This window comes from Haemaphysalis longicornis, unplaced genomic scaffold (genome assembly GCF_048455015.1).
Source record: "Haemaphysalis longicornis isolate Haplotype H1 unplaced genomic scaffold, Haemaphysalis longicornis Haplotype H1 scaffold_5, whole genome shotgun sequence".
Taxonomy (NCBI): Eukaryota; Metazoa; Arthropoda; class Arachnida; order Ixodida; family Ixodidae; genus Haemaphysalis; species Haemaphysalis longicornis.
Window position 1 is genome coordinate 25073316 of NW_027526385.1, and position 16054 is coordinate 25089369.

Below are 16054 nucleotides of genomic sequence, written 5' to 3' on the forward strand. Positions count from 1 at the left end.
CACCTTTTTCATTAGCCGTATTGCCGTCATGATCTTCGTCTCGAGCTTGGTGACGGTGAGGCCGTTGTGCCCGATTGCGTCGACGTGCAGTCACAGGACGCGCAGCGTCTTCACCCGCGGTATGGTCGTCCCGTCTCGAGTTCGGAGGTTGATGTCGGGTTCTGTTTTGCTTCCCTGACCTCTTCGTTTTGGTGGAATAATCAGCAGCTCCGACTTGTTAGGGGAGCACGTGAGGCCCGTGTCCTGCAGGTGGTCTTCGACTTCGTCGATGGCGCTCTGCAGGGACGCCTCGATCTCGCCTTCACTGCCGCCGGACATCCACAGCGTGATGTCATCTGCGTAAATGGTGTGCCCGACGTTCGGGATGCCCTGTAGTCGTTGGGCAAACCCGATCATGACTATGTTGAACAGCGTTGGCGAGATCACGGCGCCCTGCGGCGTTCCCGTGCTCCCCAGACTCTTCTTGGGTAGTTCCATATATCCCGCCACTATCGTTGCGGTGCGGCCCCTGAGGAAATCGCGGATGTGGGCGAAGGAGCGCTCCCCCATGTTGAGGCGCGAGACCTGTTGAAGTATGGCTGAATAGCGAACGTTGTCATACGCGCTCTTCAAATCCAGGTCGAGTACCGCTCTGTTGTCCATGGAGCCGGCCGGTTGGTCTAGGACTTCGTGTTTGATGAGCAGCATCGCGTCCTGCGTGCTGAGCTTGGTTCGGAAACCCAGCATCGTGTCGGGATAGAGACCTTCTTCTTCCAGGTACGCTTGCCATCTGTTTAGGAGGACGTACTCCAACACCTTCCCGATGCAGGACGTCAGGGAGATGGGCCGCAAGTTGTCGATACTCGGTGTCTTGCCCGGCTTTGGGATCAGTACTGTTCTGGCCTCTTTCCAGCTGGCGGGGAGCTTGCCCGCCCGCCAGCACTTGTTAAAGTAACCCGTCAGCGCTGTTATGGCCGCGTCGCTGAGGTTGCGCAGCGCTTTGTTCGGCACCCCGTCCGGCCCCGGTGCCGACTTGCAGTTGATGGTTTGAATGACTGCATGGACCTCCCACTCCTCGATGTCGGCGTCGAGCTTGGCGTTAGCCTCGCTCGCGTACCTCGGGAGGGGGGTCGGCGGTGTGGATGCAAGGTATTTGTTGTCGATGCGCCGGCGGACCTCAGCTTCGCCGAGCTCCTGCTGCGCCTTGTGTAGTGTCCGGGCAAGGATGTGGTGTTGCGTCCCCTTCGTCTTGCTCTCGTCCAGCAGATGACGGAGCAGGTACCAGGTTCTGCTCTTGTGGATTTGGCCGTCCGCTTCCTGACAGACCACCTGCCACTGCTGCCGGCAGAGCACCTCGCTGTGCTTTTCGATCTCGGTGTTTAGTAGTGCGATGCGTTTACGGAGCCTCCGGTTGTGGCGTTGTCGCTTCCACCGGGCCCTCAGTGAGCTCCTCGCCTCCAGCAGGTGTGCTAGGCGGCTGTCGACTTGCGGGGTCCCTTCGTCTGCCTCCACCTCCGTTGTGGCTGCCCGTGTCACCGCGTTGAGCTCACGCGACCACTTGTCGATGTCTTCTATCTGCTCGGTCAGAGCGTCCAACTCTTGTCTGTATTTGTTCCAATCCGTCATCGCTTGCCTGCGGGGGACCGGGGCTTTGCCGCGCAGCGGCACTGTTATCTCGAGGACGCAGTGATCGCTGCCCAGAGTTTCGCCCGTGTTCCGCCAGCGGACTCCGGTGGTAGTGTCGCAGAATGCAAGGTCTGGGTTCGTATGCCGTTGCGTGGAAGTGCCGTGTCTCGTGTGTACCGATGGGTCGTTCAGCAGGTCAAATTCCGCCTCCATAGCTTCCTCGTAGAGGCTCCGGCCCTTGGTCGTAGACTTCGGGTACCCGCACGTCGTGTGCGGCGCATTGAAGTCTCCGCACACGAGCGCGGTGTTGTCCCCTGCCAGTTGTTTCGTCTTGTGCATTAAAGTTCTGAATCTTTCTTGGAACTGTTTGGGATTGCTATAGACGTTTACTATGCAGGTGCTCTCCTTTCTCTTGCGGCCCGTGACGACCTCGATGGCTAGGTACTCGATGGCGCTGTTTTGGAGCAGGCCGTGTTCGATGTAAGTGAGTCCCTTCTTCACCAGGGTACACACCCCCTGACCCGCACCTTTCCCAGCCGTTCTTGCACTGGGCGGGCTGGCATAGGAGCGGTACCCCGGTAAGCCCGGGGGAGTCTCGGTGTGTGTTTCTTGCATGAGTATTACGTCTGGCCGCCGGCCGACTTGCCTCATGTATTGCTGTAAGAGTGCCTTCTTTTTGCGCAGGCCATTCGCGTTCCATTGCCACACCACGAGCTCCCGCGTTAGCGCTGTTCTGGCCATGTTGGTCGGGTCTTGCTCGGTTGTTGCGGCTGCTGCTGCTGCTGTGGCTGCTGCTGTTGGTGGGTTATCTCGTTGAATCGTGTTAGGAGGTGTTGTAGCATGCGTTCTATGTTGGCCATGCGGACGCTCATGTCTGCTGTAGTTGCCTCTACCGTAGCCAGTCTTCGGTCGATTGCCTCTATGTCCCTCTCGAGGCGGTCCATGCGCTCCTCCAGATGCTGGTGGCTTTCTTCCAGCTGTTGCTGGCGTCTCTCGATCGCGTTCATTACTGTGGCTCTCCTCTTCGCCCTGGGGCTGAAGTCTTCTTCTTCTGTGGTTGAATCTCTGTTCTGTACCGTTTCTTCTCCTTCTTCGACTATTTCAGCAATTCGCGGTTCCACGGCGTGTATCCGCTCGGGCTCCTGCGTTTGCATCCGTTCTTGCTCTTGTTCTTGCTCCTGAAATCGCACTTGTCTCTGCGCCTGTCTGCGTGTTGCCTTCGATGGTAAAGCTGGGGCTTGATGTTGCTGTTGATTTGTAAGGAACATATCTAGCTTCTTGCTGAATTCTTGTAGTTGGCGCTCTTGTTGAGTAATCTTCTGGTCTTGTTGTGCGAGCTGCGCTCTGAGGCGCGCATTCTCGCTGCGGAGTTCCATCGTTTCCGGAGTTGGTTGTACCTGCTGCGGTGCGCAGCTCCTGGGCTCCTGCGGGTTAGCTTCCCGCCTCGGACGCGGCTCCGCCACCGCGGCTGCCCACGTTACGCCCTCTCGCGGGCTGGTCTTGAATTGATTTCGACTGCCGCCGCCGGTGCGGCGGCTCGCTTCGCCTCCGCCAGCTGCTGCTGCCGGGGCGCCGCCAGCTGTTGCTGTTGTTGCTTTCGCAGCTGCCGCTCCGCTGACGTCAGCATTCTTCTGTGGTATCCGTTTCGCGCCTTCCCGGCCGCCCGCAGCTGCGGGTAGTCAGTTAGGCCTAATGTCGGCGCACGCCTTTGCTGCTCCTCCGTTCGCTTGCGCTCCCATCGGCGCTGCTTGACCACGTGTGGGGTCTTGTAGCGGTTCTTGCATCCCGCCACTCCGGTGGGGTGCGCCCTGCCGCACAGCTTGCAGCGGGGTTTGCATTCTGGCTCGTATGTGGGGCCCGGATTGGACACTCCGCACGCAAAGCATACCTCGGTGTCCGGATAGGGACACACGTCTGCGCGGTGACGTAGCCTGCCGCAACAATGGCATACCTCGTAATGTTGTTTGTAAAGGCTACATCTAGTTATCATAGCTCGAAATTTTACTGTACTAGGCACTTTCGTACCCTCGAAAGCCACGATTACTGTGGTAGTGTTTCCAATTCGATGCGCTTCGAGCGCGAGCGGGTTCGCTTCGTTTACGATGTTCTCCTGCAAGTCCTGCTCCGTGTATGTAAGCGTGATGCCACGTATGACGCCCTTCACGGTGCCCTCGGGCGCCGGCACGTACGCACTAACCTCGTGTTCCCTACCCGCGATTCTGAGTAGTCGGATGCCCGAGTACATTCGAGCTCTCTGCTCATGCGGGGTACTTATTACTATGATATTTTGGGCATTGTTGGTACAAATGGTATCTTCCCTAGATTCCTCCAGTGTAGTTCCTGCCATCTCGAAAATGGCTTCCATTAGCTTAGGTGCCTCGGTACGCGCCACGTTTAGCCCGCCACGTGGCCTAAGTATGACTTTAATACCCTCCTTCGGCAGCGGATGCGGCATGCGCGCTGCCTTGGTAAGCCTAGCCGCTACCTACTTCGCGAAACGTGCCTGATTCTTGGGGGATGCAGTGGGAGTAGTGGCAGAAACAACAGGGACCGACTTACCGCCAGCCGCCACGGCCGCCTGCCGCCGCATCCGCCGCCTCTCCACCTGCCATCTGTTTTTTCCTCCTTCCTCCGCCGGTGTTGGGTCCGTGCCGGTAACCGCTACCGACACCCGTCCGTGGTCGTAATTCACTTGCATCGTCGATGCTCGAGGGCTTTCTTCAAGTGGAGAGGTGGTTCCGATGTCCATGGTAGTCGCCATCTCCTCTAGGGTAGTTGTCGTCTCCGCCATGGCGGCCGTCATCGGCGCGCCCGGCGCGAAGTCGCGCTAAGCCTAGGTTAGGCCTAGCTGGCCGACCACGTTGGCCGATCGGTCTTCGCCGATAAATGGCTGAAAATCGATGCAACTTGCCCGAAAAGGGTGTCAGTCGATTCCTTGGGTCAAGATGCGTCACCCTATAACCGAATCTCGTTGATATCTTCAATTAGCCCGGCGCAATTAGTCGAAATCAGCGGAGCCCATGCGAGACACGTCCGCTCCCTGCGGCGACCGCAGCGCCCCTCCCTGAGCTGGAGAAGGTGGAGGTGGAGGGAAGGCGGGAATTTGCAGTCGTCGCTCCTGAGACGGGAAAGTTGAGTTCGCAGGCAGCACCATGTGCCCCTCACTACCTGTAAGGCAGGCATGCCCAGGCGCACACACTATCTGGATTGTTGGTGGAAGTCGTGAGGAACTGGAGTATCTTGGGATCCCGATGAGGGATGCGGTCGTGATGGTAGTAGCAAGAGGGCTGCTCAGAGTCCATTAGCATGGTGAGGTGACACTTTCTGGTGCATGTGGTTCCTGTCAAGGCTATCACGGTTGCTTCTGCTGTTATGGTTGTGGCGCTAGGTAAATTGGCCTAGGTGAGTAGGGTCCCCATGGAGCCCTTGACTGCTAGGGTGGCACGCGAAGTGAAACTGCAGTGGCAATACCTCGTTGTCTGGCTGACCAGAGTAACGTCTCATGAGGAAGGGGACCAGAGCTTCCCTACCGCCACAGCCTTTGTTATGGCTTGGTCGATGTTGCGAGCTTCTCAGATTACTCTATGGTAGCTACATGGGTGAGGCGGGAAGGACCAGAGTGTCTCGGCTGGCGGAAGGGTTTAAGGCGTGCTGATGGAGGTAAAAAGCCCGGAATACTATTATTGGCTACGCTACTGCGCAAGTTTATTTTCTATAATTAGTGAAAGCTCGCGACCCGCAGCATAACCAGGAAAGCATTGTGGGAAGCGCCTTGGCCCGATACCTTCTGAACTAGAGAACGCTTGGCACAACTTTTACCGCGATACTATTTACAGAGACGTGGTATACTTCAACATCAGAAGTGTATACTGTCGAAATGGCTATCAGTATTTCTTCCGCAATAGCGAGGATAAATGTACTCGTCCCGTTTATTGTCATGCATTCTTGCATATACAAACGCACAAAAAGACTTCCAGTCTACCATAAATTGACGTGGTCTAAGTAATATCATAAAAATCATTACCCGAGGTACAATTGCTAGTTCTCTACTTGGGGTGTTTATTACTAATATACCGAACAACTTACTTACGGCCGATATTGTGTATACATATATTAGTGATCACCTCAACTGCTCACAGAAACAATAATACCCTCAAGATGTCATGCCAACAAATAATGTGCAGAAAATTACCCCAGAAAATCTAGAAATTTAGAAACATTCTTTCGGAAAAATACACATGTATAGTCGTTAGGGGTGTGAACCGCATGGCGGAAAACTGTGACTTTTTCACTCATGGCAAATAATTTGGTAGCGAGACGGCAGTAGGTACTTGACACCCCTAAGCGCATTAAAATAAAACGCACAAAAAATGATTGATTAATAAAAACAGCGCAAAGGACGGGACACGAGTGAAAACAGACAACTGACGGCTGAGAGCTGTGGGGGGTGATGCCTGGCGGAGGCACACGCGCAGCATAGAGTTTCATACAATAACAACAAGAGAGGCATCCGGCGCGGCGATCGTTCGCCGCGATGGGCGTGATGGGTAGTTCTGAATTCGGATTGGCACTCGATGGCTTTCGGTAGTAATTGTGTATTAAATCATGCATCCAGTTTTGTTTTCGTTTTGGACTTGCATGAACGCATTTGCCTATATATATTGGAAGAAGCGTTCAAAAATACGTTTCTCCTTGAACTGGATGCCGCATTGGCACTGTCGCCGCCATCAGAGGAAATTTTTTGTAACTATACTTGCGAATCGGGTGGGTTATGAATTGATTGCCGGCGCCGCGAGCACGAAAACACAAATGACGGCGCTGTATGCGGCGAAGTTGGCTGTGAGTTAGGAGTTGTGGCGCTGTTCCTTCGGGAGAGCAATGCATTTTCGAAGCCGAGTGCGGTTGCGAGTTGCTTGGAACAGGCACACTTTTCGGGAGAACGCCGGCTCCCACGGCGTAGACCAGCAGTACCGGCAGCTGATAGGAACGCAGCTTGATGAATGTCACTTATTCAGGCTTGAATAACTTCTACAAAGGTAATCGGTTGCTTTCTTTTTAGGAGCACAAAACTTTTCTTAGGAATAAATAGTTTTTAAAGAAGTCTGCGTCCTGCTGTAGGTGGCGGTAAAGGGCAGACCTACTCCCCAAACATCCACGACTCCGCGCGTGCTTTTTATTTAAACGCGCCGTTTTATTTCGTAAAAAACAGTTTTTCGTCACTAACTTTATTGTTCGCCATGTAATTTGTAAACGGCAAACTGGACAATAAACGTCTTTTGTCAAAAAGCACAATTTGAGCAACCACAAGCTCGTTTCGATCTTACGCAAGCCGGTTCCAGAACTATCCATCATTCCCCTTGAAGCGTAAGCGCCGCCACGGTGTTCGGGTTGATACTAGAGCCAGTTTCCCATCTAGGTATTATTGTATAAAACTCTATGGCCCACAAGACTCGGGTTCTGTACTGCAGGGAGTTTTGGTGTGTGTGTGTGTGTATGTCCGGACGGGCTCCGCAAAATAACCGGGGAAACGTCAGGGAATGAAGTTTATGGCACGATTCGTTCTCTTTAGTGAATCCTAATGAGATGGCACAGCCCAAACAATCAGTGTTCGTACTTTGCGGTTTGGCAAGACGAAAGGTAAGCGGCAGAAGGAACTGGGCGAGGAGGGTGGGCGTCCTCGTTCAAATTAATATGGCGTCCTAAAAACAAGATGTTTACTGCAACGTAAGGATCATAAGCAAAATAATGTTGGGGCCGACAGGCGTAGCCTGAGGGAGCCACCAAAATGCCAGAAAAGTCCACAAGTGTTTCGTGTCTCTCTCCGTCGCCTGTCTGCCAGTACTAGTGTCCTCTTAATGAAATTACAACCAACGCGGTCAGCAAAACATTTTAAAACTCTCTTCACAGGACATGACATGTGTTCAGATAAATGCTTTCATTCTTTTTATTGTTTCTGAAAGCGATTAGAAATCTGTAGTCATCGTCCTCACAGGGCGGAACTGCGTGATTAGCTCTCCGCGACTGAATCCTCTTCTAATCACTCGATGCTTTTGTTCATTGCTTGGCCAGCATTCTTGTGGGCGATTCGCTCTGCGATAACGCTGCATTCCTCGGTAGCACCACGCAGCCACTATGTGCACTTTGTTCCTGCTCCCTTCACAGCCAGATGTTCACCCAAGGGAACGATCGTGTCTTCAAGCGAAGAAAAATAAGAGAAAAAATGATATAATATCCTTGGGGGTTCGCTTATAAGGCACGAAGATTTCATCCCTCCCACTTCCGTACATCAGGCTTGGCCTGATTCGCATTCCTTGTTGTTGCTTTGAAGAACCCCAAAGACGGCCTTATTAGAGGTCTCTTGACAACTGTACCGTACACCAGGTTCTGTCTCAGCGGTGGCGCTTCCTCTGTTTAGCAGCGACACAGGCTGTCTCTTAATTCTTTATTTGTCCACAAGAATATACATTTTGTCACTGTTATTGCAATGTCATCCTAATTTGCCGCCTTCTCGGCCTTCCACCAGCTGCGCGCTCAATTTTACAACGTGCACAGCGGCGACGGGACGCGATTAGAATTAATTAAATATTGCGGGGAGATAGATTGTCTGACTCTGCAGGACCCCAGCTCGAACCACAGACCTACCTAACTTTATTTTCTTTGTGTTTACCCGCTTGGTCCTGTCTGCCGATTCGAGGACCACCTTTTTCACTTGAAGGCGCACTTACTGCTGTTCATGGGCATATACTGCTGGGGAAAATAATGCTGATTGTGCACATACTACGCTGTTGCCATTCGCAATGGTGTGGAGTGGCCCACACGAACTACAAGGGTCCTCTTAAAAAAGGTAGGTACTTACATTCATTTCTTGCTACACCAGTTGGCCGAGCGATGTATGCGGGTTATGCGTGCACCCGCTCGGGAAGCCCACTTTACACAATGGTAGGGCACATGACAACGACGACGACGGCGACAATGATGACGAAACAAAAAAAAAACGCTTCCCGTAGACGAAATCAAACCTGGGTCACTGACGAAATAAAGCCGACGTGTATGTGATTCCGCCATCCGCTTTGTTTTCTTGGTTGCATTGAAGAATACGCTCAAACGTGACCATACTACACCACCACTAGATATTTAAGGAAACAAGACCCACTAAAATTAGTGCACACCCTAGTACATCAAAATTCGGGCAAACACACATGTGTTCTAAAAAGGAAACCGATCAGGTCATTCTTCCCCATAATTATACACAGTATATACAAACACTGCAGTTTCCCGAAAATATGACTTTGTTGATTTGGGTCGCTCGGCATGCCTATCACAATCGACACCGCCACACACTGCAGAGACCAATTAAAGCAAACATGTGTTAAATTTTTCCTTCACTAAAACAAGGAAAGCCGAATGGCAAAACTCTCAATAGAAAAGTCGTGATATCAATATGTTTTCTGAGTGTTCGCTGTAAAATGTCTCAGAAATAGACATTATCCCTGCAGTCTACGAAAAAGTGACAAATTGTCCGTGCTTGTGCACAGAAGGGGCAAATCATTGACCGCGATGTAAAACCGAATCGCCTTGTACCGCGGTTTTTATAGGGAGCGTACCAGTGTGTAATTTAAAGAAAATTGTTTAGCGCTTGGCGGAACACATGGTCTGCACACCATTGAGAACCTCCTCGTATCGACTATGGAGGTGCGGCACAAGATATAAAAGATAAAAAATGGCGCACTTTCTACTAGTTGTGCAAGGCTAGAGAAACTGCAGAGCTGTCGGTTCCTCTCCCTTCGTGGAAGACCCGGCTTTTGCACCTCCCATTGATTTCCGCACTTGCCGCTGAGAGTTCTCCATGACTGGCAGGCCCCGCATCATTTTTTCCGCAAGATTTCACATATCTCCTTCAGTGGACAGCGTTACGACGCGCTAGAACCCCCGGTAACCGTCGTCTCTAGCGCGAACTCGGCGTCTGTGCTCCCCACTTGAGTTGCGAACGCACGTTAGCCGGTGAGGATAACAGCAGGCGAGAGATCATGCAATAAACGCTGGGCTGACTGTTCTCGAAGGTGGAGCTGTCTGACGCCGGGCGCTCCTCACGAGGCTGATACTCACGATCGCTCGGTCTTCTTTCTTGGTATTTTTTTTGGTAGCGCTTGACGGTGGAACTAAAAGCTTAAACAGTTCTGCCTTTATTAAACTTGCGCGACGCATAAAATATACACTAAACTCACCACAGTTGGGTCGATCAGCAGTTTCTTTGGGTTCGTTCCACGGGCGTTCGTTTGGATGAAAGTCCCTTAGTCCGCTCCACCTCTTCGTTCCAAAAAACGCCACACAATGCACCTTTAGCACATTCTCCCTTGAAAGATCACGTTCCTTCTGTCTAACGAAGACGTTGCTCCAACAACGATGATGGGTGGGGTTTCGTGAGGGATTCGTTTGATGGAGTTTGGATTTTTAGTTGAAGACTGTTTGTAATTTGATCGTTCACGCTTGGGCTTTGACTCGCAGGCTGTTTGCAGTTTGATCGATGACACTTCGAGTTTGCTGCAGCGACTTTTACTTTGGCACTTCACCAATGGATGTTCGCACACAAGAAAGCTTCGCGTTTCAATCATCGTCGTCGTTGGATGGAGTGGCTTGAATTTTTTTCGGGAGGTCCTGATTGCCCACTTGACTGAAAATTTGCGCCCACATCAATGTTACATTTATGCCATTCGCTGTATAGTTGAATTGTGAAGCCTTTTTAGAGCTTTCATGGAAGTTCAAAAACAGATCAAGCACTCGGTGTAACACATCTGATTGTGGCAAAAGCCCGCATCGGCTAATTTTTCACCTGATGGTAAATAAACGACCCAGAATGAAGCGCCAGCCATGCAGCAACCCTTATATAGGCGCGATTATCTGAGCATTTATACTTTGACGCAAATATTTGTTAATAGGCAGATGAGAACATGCTCACTACAACCTGTAACTGTGCTTCTGTCCAACCGATATTATGCTCTACATTCTCTAAACATTTAAATTATGCTATTAATTTAAAATACGCGCCATACTTCCTATAAATATAAAATTGCATCTGGGTTAGTTCTGACGCCCCAGTAAAAATTATCCATATATCGCTTTCCCTCACTTCTATACTGGCGGATTCGTTGTGAAAACAGAGGGGAGCCGTGGAGGTGGCGTACCTGTGAAGTGGTCTATGGCACTATCCCAGCTTATTACTCTACGAAGCGAAAGAAGGATTAACCAATGTCAAAGTCAAGGCTCGCTGCGGGTAACACCGATTAACAAATTCCGTGCTTCCAAGCCAATGCTATCAATGTGAATAAAGCCCAGCTTATACGTGGCTGGGAATCTTTTCGGCTGGTTACCACATTTCGACTGCCTGCATTTATAAAGTTGCCCTCCCACATCTTCAACACACTACTGCAAACCAGAATGAGCCATGACTTGCGTTCTCCGGTGAGAAACTTAACACCAACGCCAAAACAGCCACATGAACGCGCTACTCGCAATTAGTATCCCTAGAAAACTACTGGGGAATTGCAGACAATTCTTGCAAGCTTAGGGAGTATTTTTGCTTTGTTAGGGACGACTTTGTTGAGCAAATGACACACAGAAAAACCGGAATTTTATAATTTACCAAGCCCCAGGAATTCCCCCGTCTTTCGAGCGTAGGAGCAACAAGAGCCTCGCTTCCGCACCTTAGGTGATCCCTGCTTTCAGGGAAGAAAAAAACCTCAAAATTTCGTATTTTTATCTAAGTACACATGCCAAACAAAGGCCTTCTTTGTTTGTATCTTCCTTGTAGCAATTGCTAAGGTCAACGATTGCCTGCGAAAGAAGAAATCACGCCCGAGAAAGCAGATCATTAAAACGAACTTTATTTTGAGCAAGGTGGCCGGAAGCATACTTTTGGGAAAGAAGCGGATGCTTTCTTTTTTTCGTGTACACAGTTTCCACAGACTCGCGCTTACACCGTACTGCATATGCAAACATACTTTTAACACATAACCATAAAATGCATCTGTATTCGCAAAAATTATCTGGTATGCGCGAAATGTTCGAGTATCAGCAGGGTGTGATAAGCAACATTCATACCATCACTCGAGAACCTCGAACCTTAGCAGCAGATGATCTCTCTTAGCGTAACCATCACGTTCAATGTCGCTTGACTCAACCCTGGTATTAGCGAAACGCACGGCTCTATTACGTCCCCCGTTTGGTTTGAAATAACACTTCCTCTTAGCCTCGTTTGTGCTTGGCTTGCCGCTAAGATGCCATTCTTTTTGTGTATCCGGGTGAATGAGGATCATCTTCAATTCTTTCATAAATGGCCATGCAAGAGAGTCGTCCTCTGTGCCCTCGTGCAGTTGAAAGCACAAAACAATGTACGCACTTTCGCCATCTTTCCGAAAGGAAATTCCCCAGGACATAAGGTAACCAAGTAGATATACTTAGCAGCTCCAGCTTCGAGACCACCCTTTTTTCAGGGCCTTTTCTTTGAGAGCCGTATACCCTGTCACAACCCGTTGGTCCGTTTTTGCGCCACGTGGGGCTGATGGCAATACTGAGGTTAGGGCAGTACTCAAGGATTCAATTTTTTCTGCATAAAAGGCTTTTAACTCACCTACATGGCGATCTAAGGCTGGCCCAAATTGTTCCGCGAGAGCTTCCTTCAAGTGAATACTGTTGCGGCAAATTTCAATGAGTTTGTCACTCTGAGAGCCACTCTGCAATGTCAGTTGAGCAAGCTTAGCATCTAGTTCGCCTACCCGTTTTTCAATCGTTTTTTCGTGGGCTACCATTGCTTTCATATCCGCTTCGTTTCGATCCAAACGATCAAGAGTTTGAACCGAGGCTGACTCAAACTGTTTCGCCAGCGCTTCCTTTAAATGATTAAGGTTGTGGCAAACAGTAACGAGTTTGTCGCTCTGCGAGGTGCTCTCCAAGGACAATTGAGCAAGCTTAGCATCTACCTCGATTACACGGTGCTTTACCTCTCGTTCGAACGCTACAAACTGTGTGTTTACATTCTCATCGGTCCGCTGTGGTGCTTCAGGTGCAGTATGCAATACATGCTCTGTACATCGGGATTTCAAATGTGCGCACATGTCACGGCTCAGCACCACCGCTGAACACTTGGGGCAGCGGGTCACATGGTGCTCGCAATGGTGCCGGACGTGCTCGACGATATGCGAAGCTGGAAAGACGAAATGACAGCCATTGGCTTCGTTCCAGCAGTGCACCTACGTGAAGGAGAGAAGAAATAAACAGTGAGAAAAGAAGAGAACGACACTGTGTTCCATTTTTGCGTATTATGTCACTTATCTTGGAAGTCAAATGTTTATTCTTTGTTTTAATCGAAAGATTACGCGTTTTTTGGGGGGCTGCGACTTTTGTTTGACAGCGACTAATGCCTTCGTTTCAGAGATACAAATAATGTAGGCTGGCGTTTCTCGTTACCCTTTCCATTTCATTTTTTATGGATGTTAAACCGCACGTCAAAAATCACCTGGAGCTAGCAGTGGCCCACATTTATTGGATTGGTAGCATTTTTCAAATGGCTTTCAATTCTTTGGGAAAGATTTGCAGCCAAAAGGAAAGCATCCTTTTACAATCCCTCACTCTGTGTGCTCTAGCAACCCCCATTCCGTTCCCAAATATTTTTCCCAGCCACACTTTCCCTTCCCTCATTCCGTCCCATTCCTATCACTCTGTTTCATGAAACCGTTCTTTCCCATTACACATCTATTTCCTCCACACCCTGTCCCTAGATGTGTAGTGAATTTGCACGCTGTCACGAGGGGAAACAGGCATCTGAAACCAGGCGTTGCTGATAAATGACGCCCATACGGTGAGGCCATGCCACATTCACTGTCGAGGGGTTTGGTGAAACGCTGGAACAACAAGTTCGCAAATAGCAGGCAGAAATGGTGAGGACAAGGAAAAGCTGCGCAGAAAACGAGGACAAGCGAAGGTGACCAGACACTCAGGCGGTAGACTAGCAACCGAGTTTTGCTTGACCAACGAAGCCCATACGAAAAAAAATGCTTTATATGCATATGCGAAAACCCAGTCATGGGCACGTTACTGAAAAAAAGTAACAGTGTTACAGTTACAGTTACCTAACCCAAAAAAGTAACTCTGTTGCAGTTACAGTTACAAAGTTTCCAAAAGTAACTAGTTACAGTTACAGTTACTGCAAAAAAGTAAAGTTGTTACTTTTCCGTTACTGTATGAAGGTAATTGTTAGATAACAAGATTTAGCTTTTTAATTAGAAACGTACGAAGGAATGGAGGCCCAAGCAGCGGTTGCACTTGCTCTGTGTCGACAGAAATGGCAGCCAAACGTTTAGAAAAAGTACGAACGCGGAGGTCGAACTTATACTATACCGAGTTTGAGGACAAAACAGACGAAGCAATCAATGTCAACTAAATTTGTTTTCACCTACAGTGTTGTCGCTTGACCACTTTGCATAGTGAGGGAGAAGGTAAAAGGGGGAATGGGGGTGGTGGATCGCCGGAAGGGCCTTCCGAGGAATAGGGAAACGGATGTGGGAGTACTTCGGTTGTCGAGGTGTTTTTGAAAGATACTAAAAAAAGCCCTGCGTTAACATTTTATTTCGCACTTGTCGCCGGAGACGGAGACCAATTTCAGCTACTGCCGAGGCGACGTTTGTCCGTAGGCCCTCGGAGTCGTTCTCCCGCCCCAACTTCAGCCACTCCCTTCCCTCCTCCACCCCTCACTCCCGGTATGAGCCAAGGTCATTTCAAAAGGGAATGGAAACTGAACTGGACGCATTACTATTTTTTCCTGCGCCCCCTGTCCTCACAAAGGTGATTTTTGTCGCCTCGACCGGGAAACACTGCTCTCCCAATCCCAGCCTCCCACAGAGACCACGTCCCCGATCCCAGAGCCCGCTCCCTTGGTTTGCTTTGAGGCGTAGGCCGAACGGAGCTCGCCCAGGTATTCTTTGCTCCCAAAATTCAGAAACAGATGAAGGTACAGTATTCGTCTCTGCCCCAGCTCTGGAAGTGAAGTCGCGAGGCTTTCCAAAAATATTTCCTCGTGCAGCGTGGTCAGGCGTCTGCCGGCCAAGATGCTGGGTGGTGTGTTGGGGCCGTCGTATGTGTGAAGGGGCGTGTGAAGGGGCATTACTTCCTCGACCTCGTTCGGGCACTGTTGACAGCTCGACGAAGCCTCTAGACCAAGGGCTCCAAGCACGTGGTCCCAAACACGGCCGGGGGTCTCAAAAGCGCACAATGGTAGCAAGCAACTGCGACTTGTGAATCGAACACTCTACAGTGGGCACAGGGCTGGACAAGCGCGGGGACGCCGAGCGACTCCCCGCGGCGTTTTATGACCCCACAAACGGGGCTGCACGTCGCTAAAGAGAAAGAGACGCATTGACTGAAGTTTTATACGCTTCCGCGAAAGTGCAAACGATTCAGTTCGGTGTGCGGTGTTTGTGGATGTTTTTTTTCCGGTCCGCCTTTGGGTCAGACGGTTTTACTGCGCTCCAGATGTGGCAAAAATGGCGCAGCCGCGCATCGTACTCTGAGTTCTGGTCTCAACATGCGTCCACGTACACTTAGACGCGTGTCGCAGCGTTATTTATGGTCTGGGTGAGAGCGACATCGCGCTGCTAAGGGAAATACTGCAGCTCATACCTAAAAATTTCGAGCCGTTTGACCACGTGGGACACCATGCACACGTGCACGCCGAAATATTTATAGTCCAGCTGTTTTTCATCCACTGCCAAGGGAGTGAGCTGGCATACATGAGGTAGGCGAAGGCTCTGCAAAAGAAAGTCCGAAAAAGTGGAAAGCGCGAACTGTACATCAGCGGTTAACAAGTGTTGCTGTTGGATAATTTTTTATAGAAATGAAGTAACTGTAACGGTATTTCTTGTTACAGGTACTCCATAAAAAAGTAACAGCGTCACAGTTACAAGTTACTGAAAAAAGTAACTAGTTACCGTTAACGCCTTGTTAGTAACTAGTTACCGCCGAAGACTGCGAAAACCTAGTGCAAGAACACAAGAAAAGACGGAGCGAGCAACGCGTTGATTAAGGCATGTGGCAAAAGGCATGCACAAAAGCTTGTTTGTGTAAACAAAAAAACTAAAGGCAAGGGCCATCGCGGTCCAAAGGGACTAAAAGTCACACCCAAGGTAGGCAATCTCAAAGCTCTGTAGGGACACAGACGGTGAACTGACACACGTTTCGGCTTTCTTGAGGATCATCGCGTACGTAAAAAAAAACTCCCAAGCATTTCCCCGAGGGTGAACATGGTTAAGTGCGAATGCACGGGGTGATGCTATGAGGGGGAGTAAAGTTAAAATCCGTTGGCATTCGCCCGTGAGCGCGCGCGAGCCGACCCACGGAGGTCTGGCAGTTTATCGCTGCATATATAGGGGGGTACGCCGCGCCGAGCGCGCCGAGCCAG

General features: G+C 50.2%; 1 protein-coding gene and 1 long non-coding RNA gene across 2 annotated transcripts; both read right to left on the bottom strand.

The window, feature by feature from the left end:
* Positions 1-90: 90 nt before the first annotated feature.
* On the bottom strand, positions 91-2220 carry LOC144139615 (uncharacterized). Its single transcript, XM_077671912.1, has 3 exons — positions 1013-2220; positions 358-961; positions 91-276 (listed from the first exon to the last, which is right to left on the bottom strand). The coding sequence occupies exons 1-3, from the start codon at positions 2218-2220 to the stop codon at positions 91-93; spliced, it is 1998 nt and encodes a 665-aa protein (XP_077528038.1).
* A 9393-nt stretch (positions 2221-11613) lies between these two features.
* Positions 11614-15406, bottom strand: LOC144137963 (uncharacterized). Its single transcript, XR_013315778.1, has 2 exons — positions 15277-15406; positions 11614-12851 (listed from the first exon to the last, which is right to left on the bottom strand). It is a non-coding gene; the product is annotated as an uncharacterized LOC144137963 (long non-coding RNA).
* Between the last annotated feature and the right edge of the window lie 648 nt (positions 15407-16054).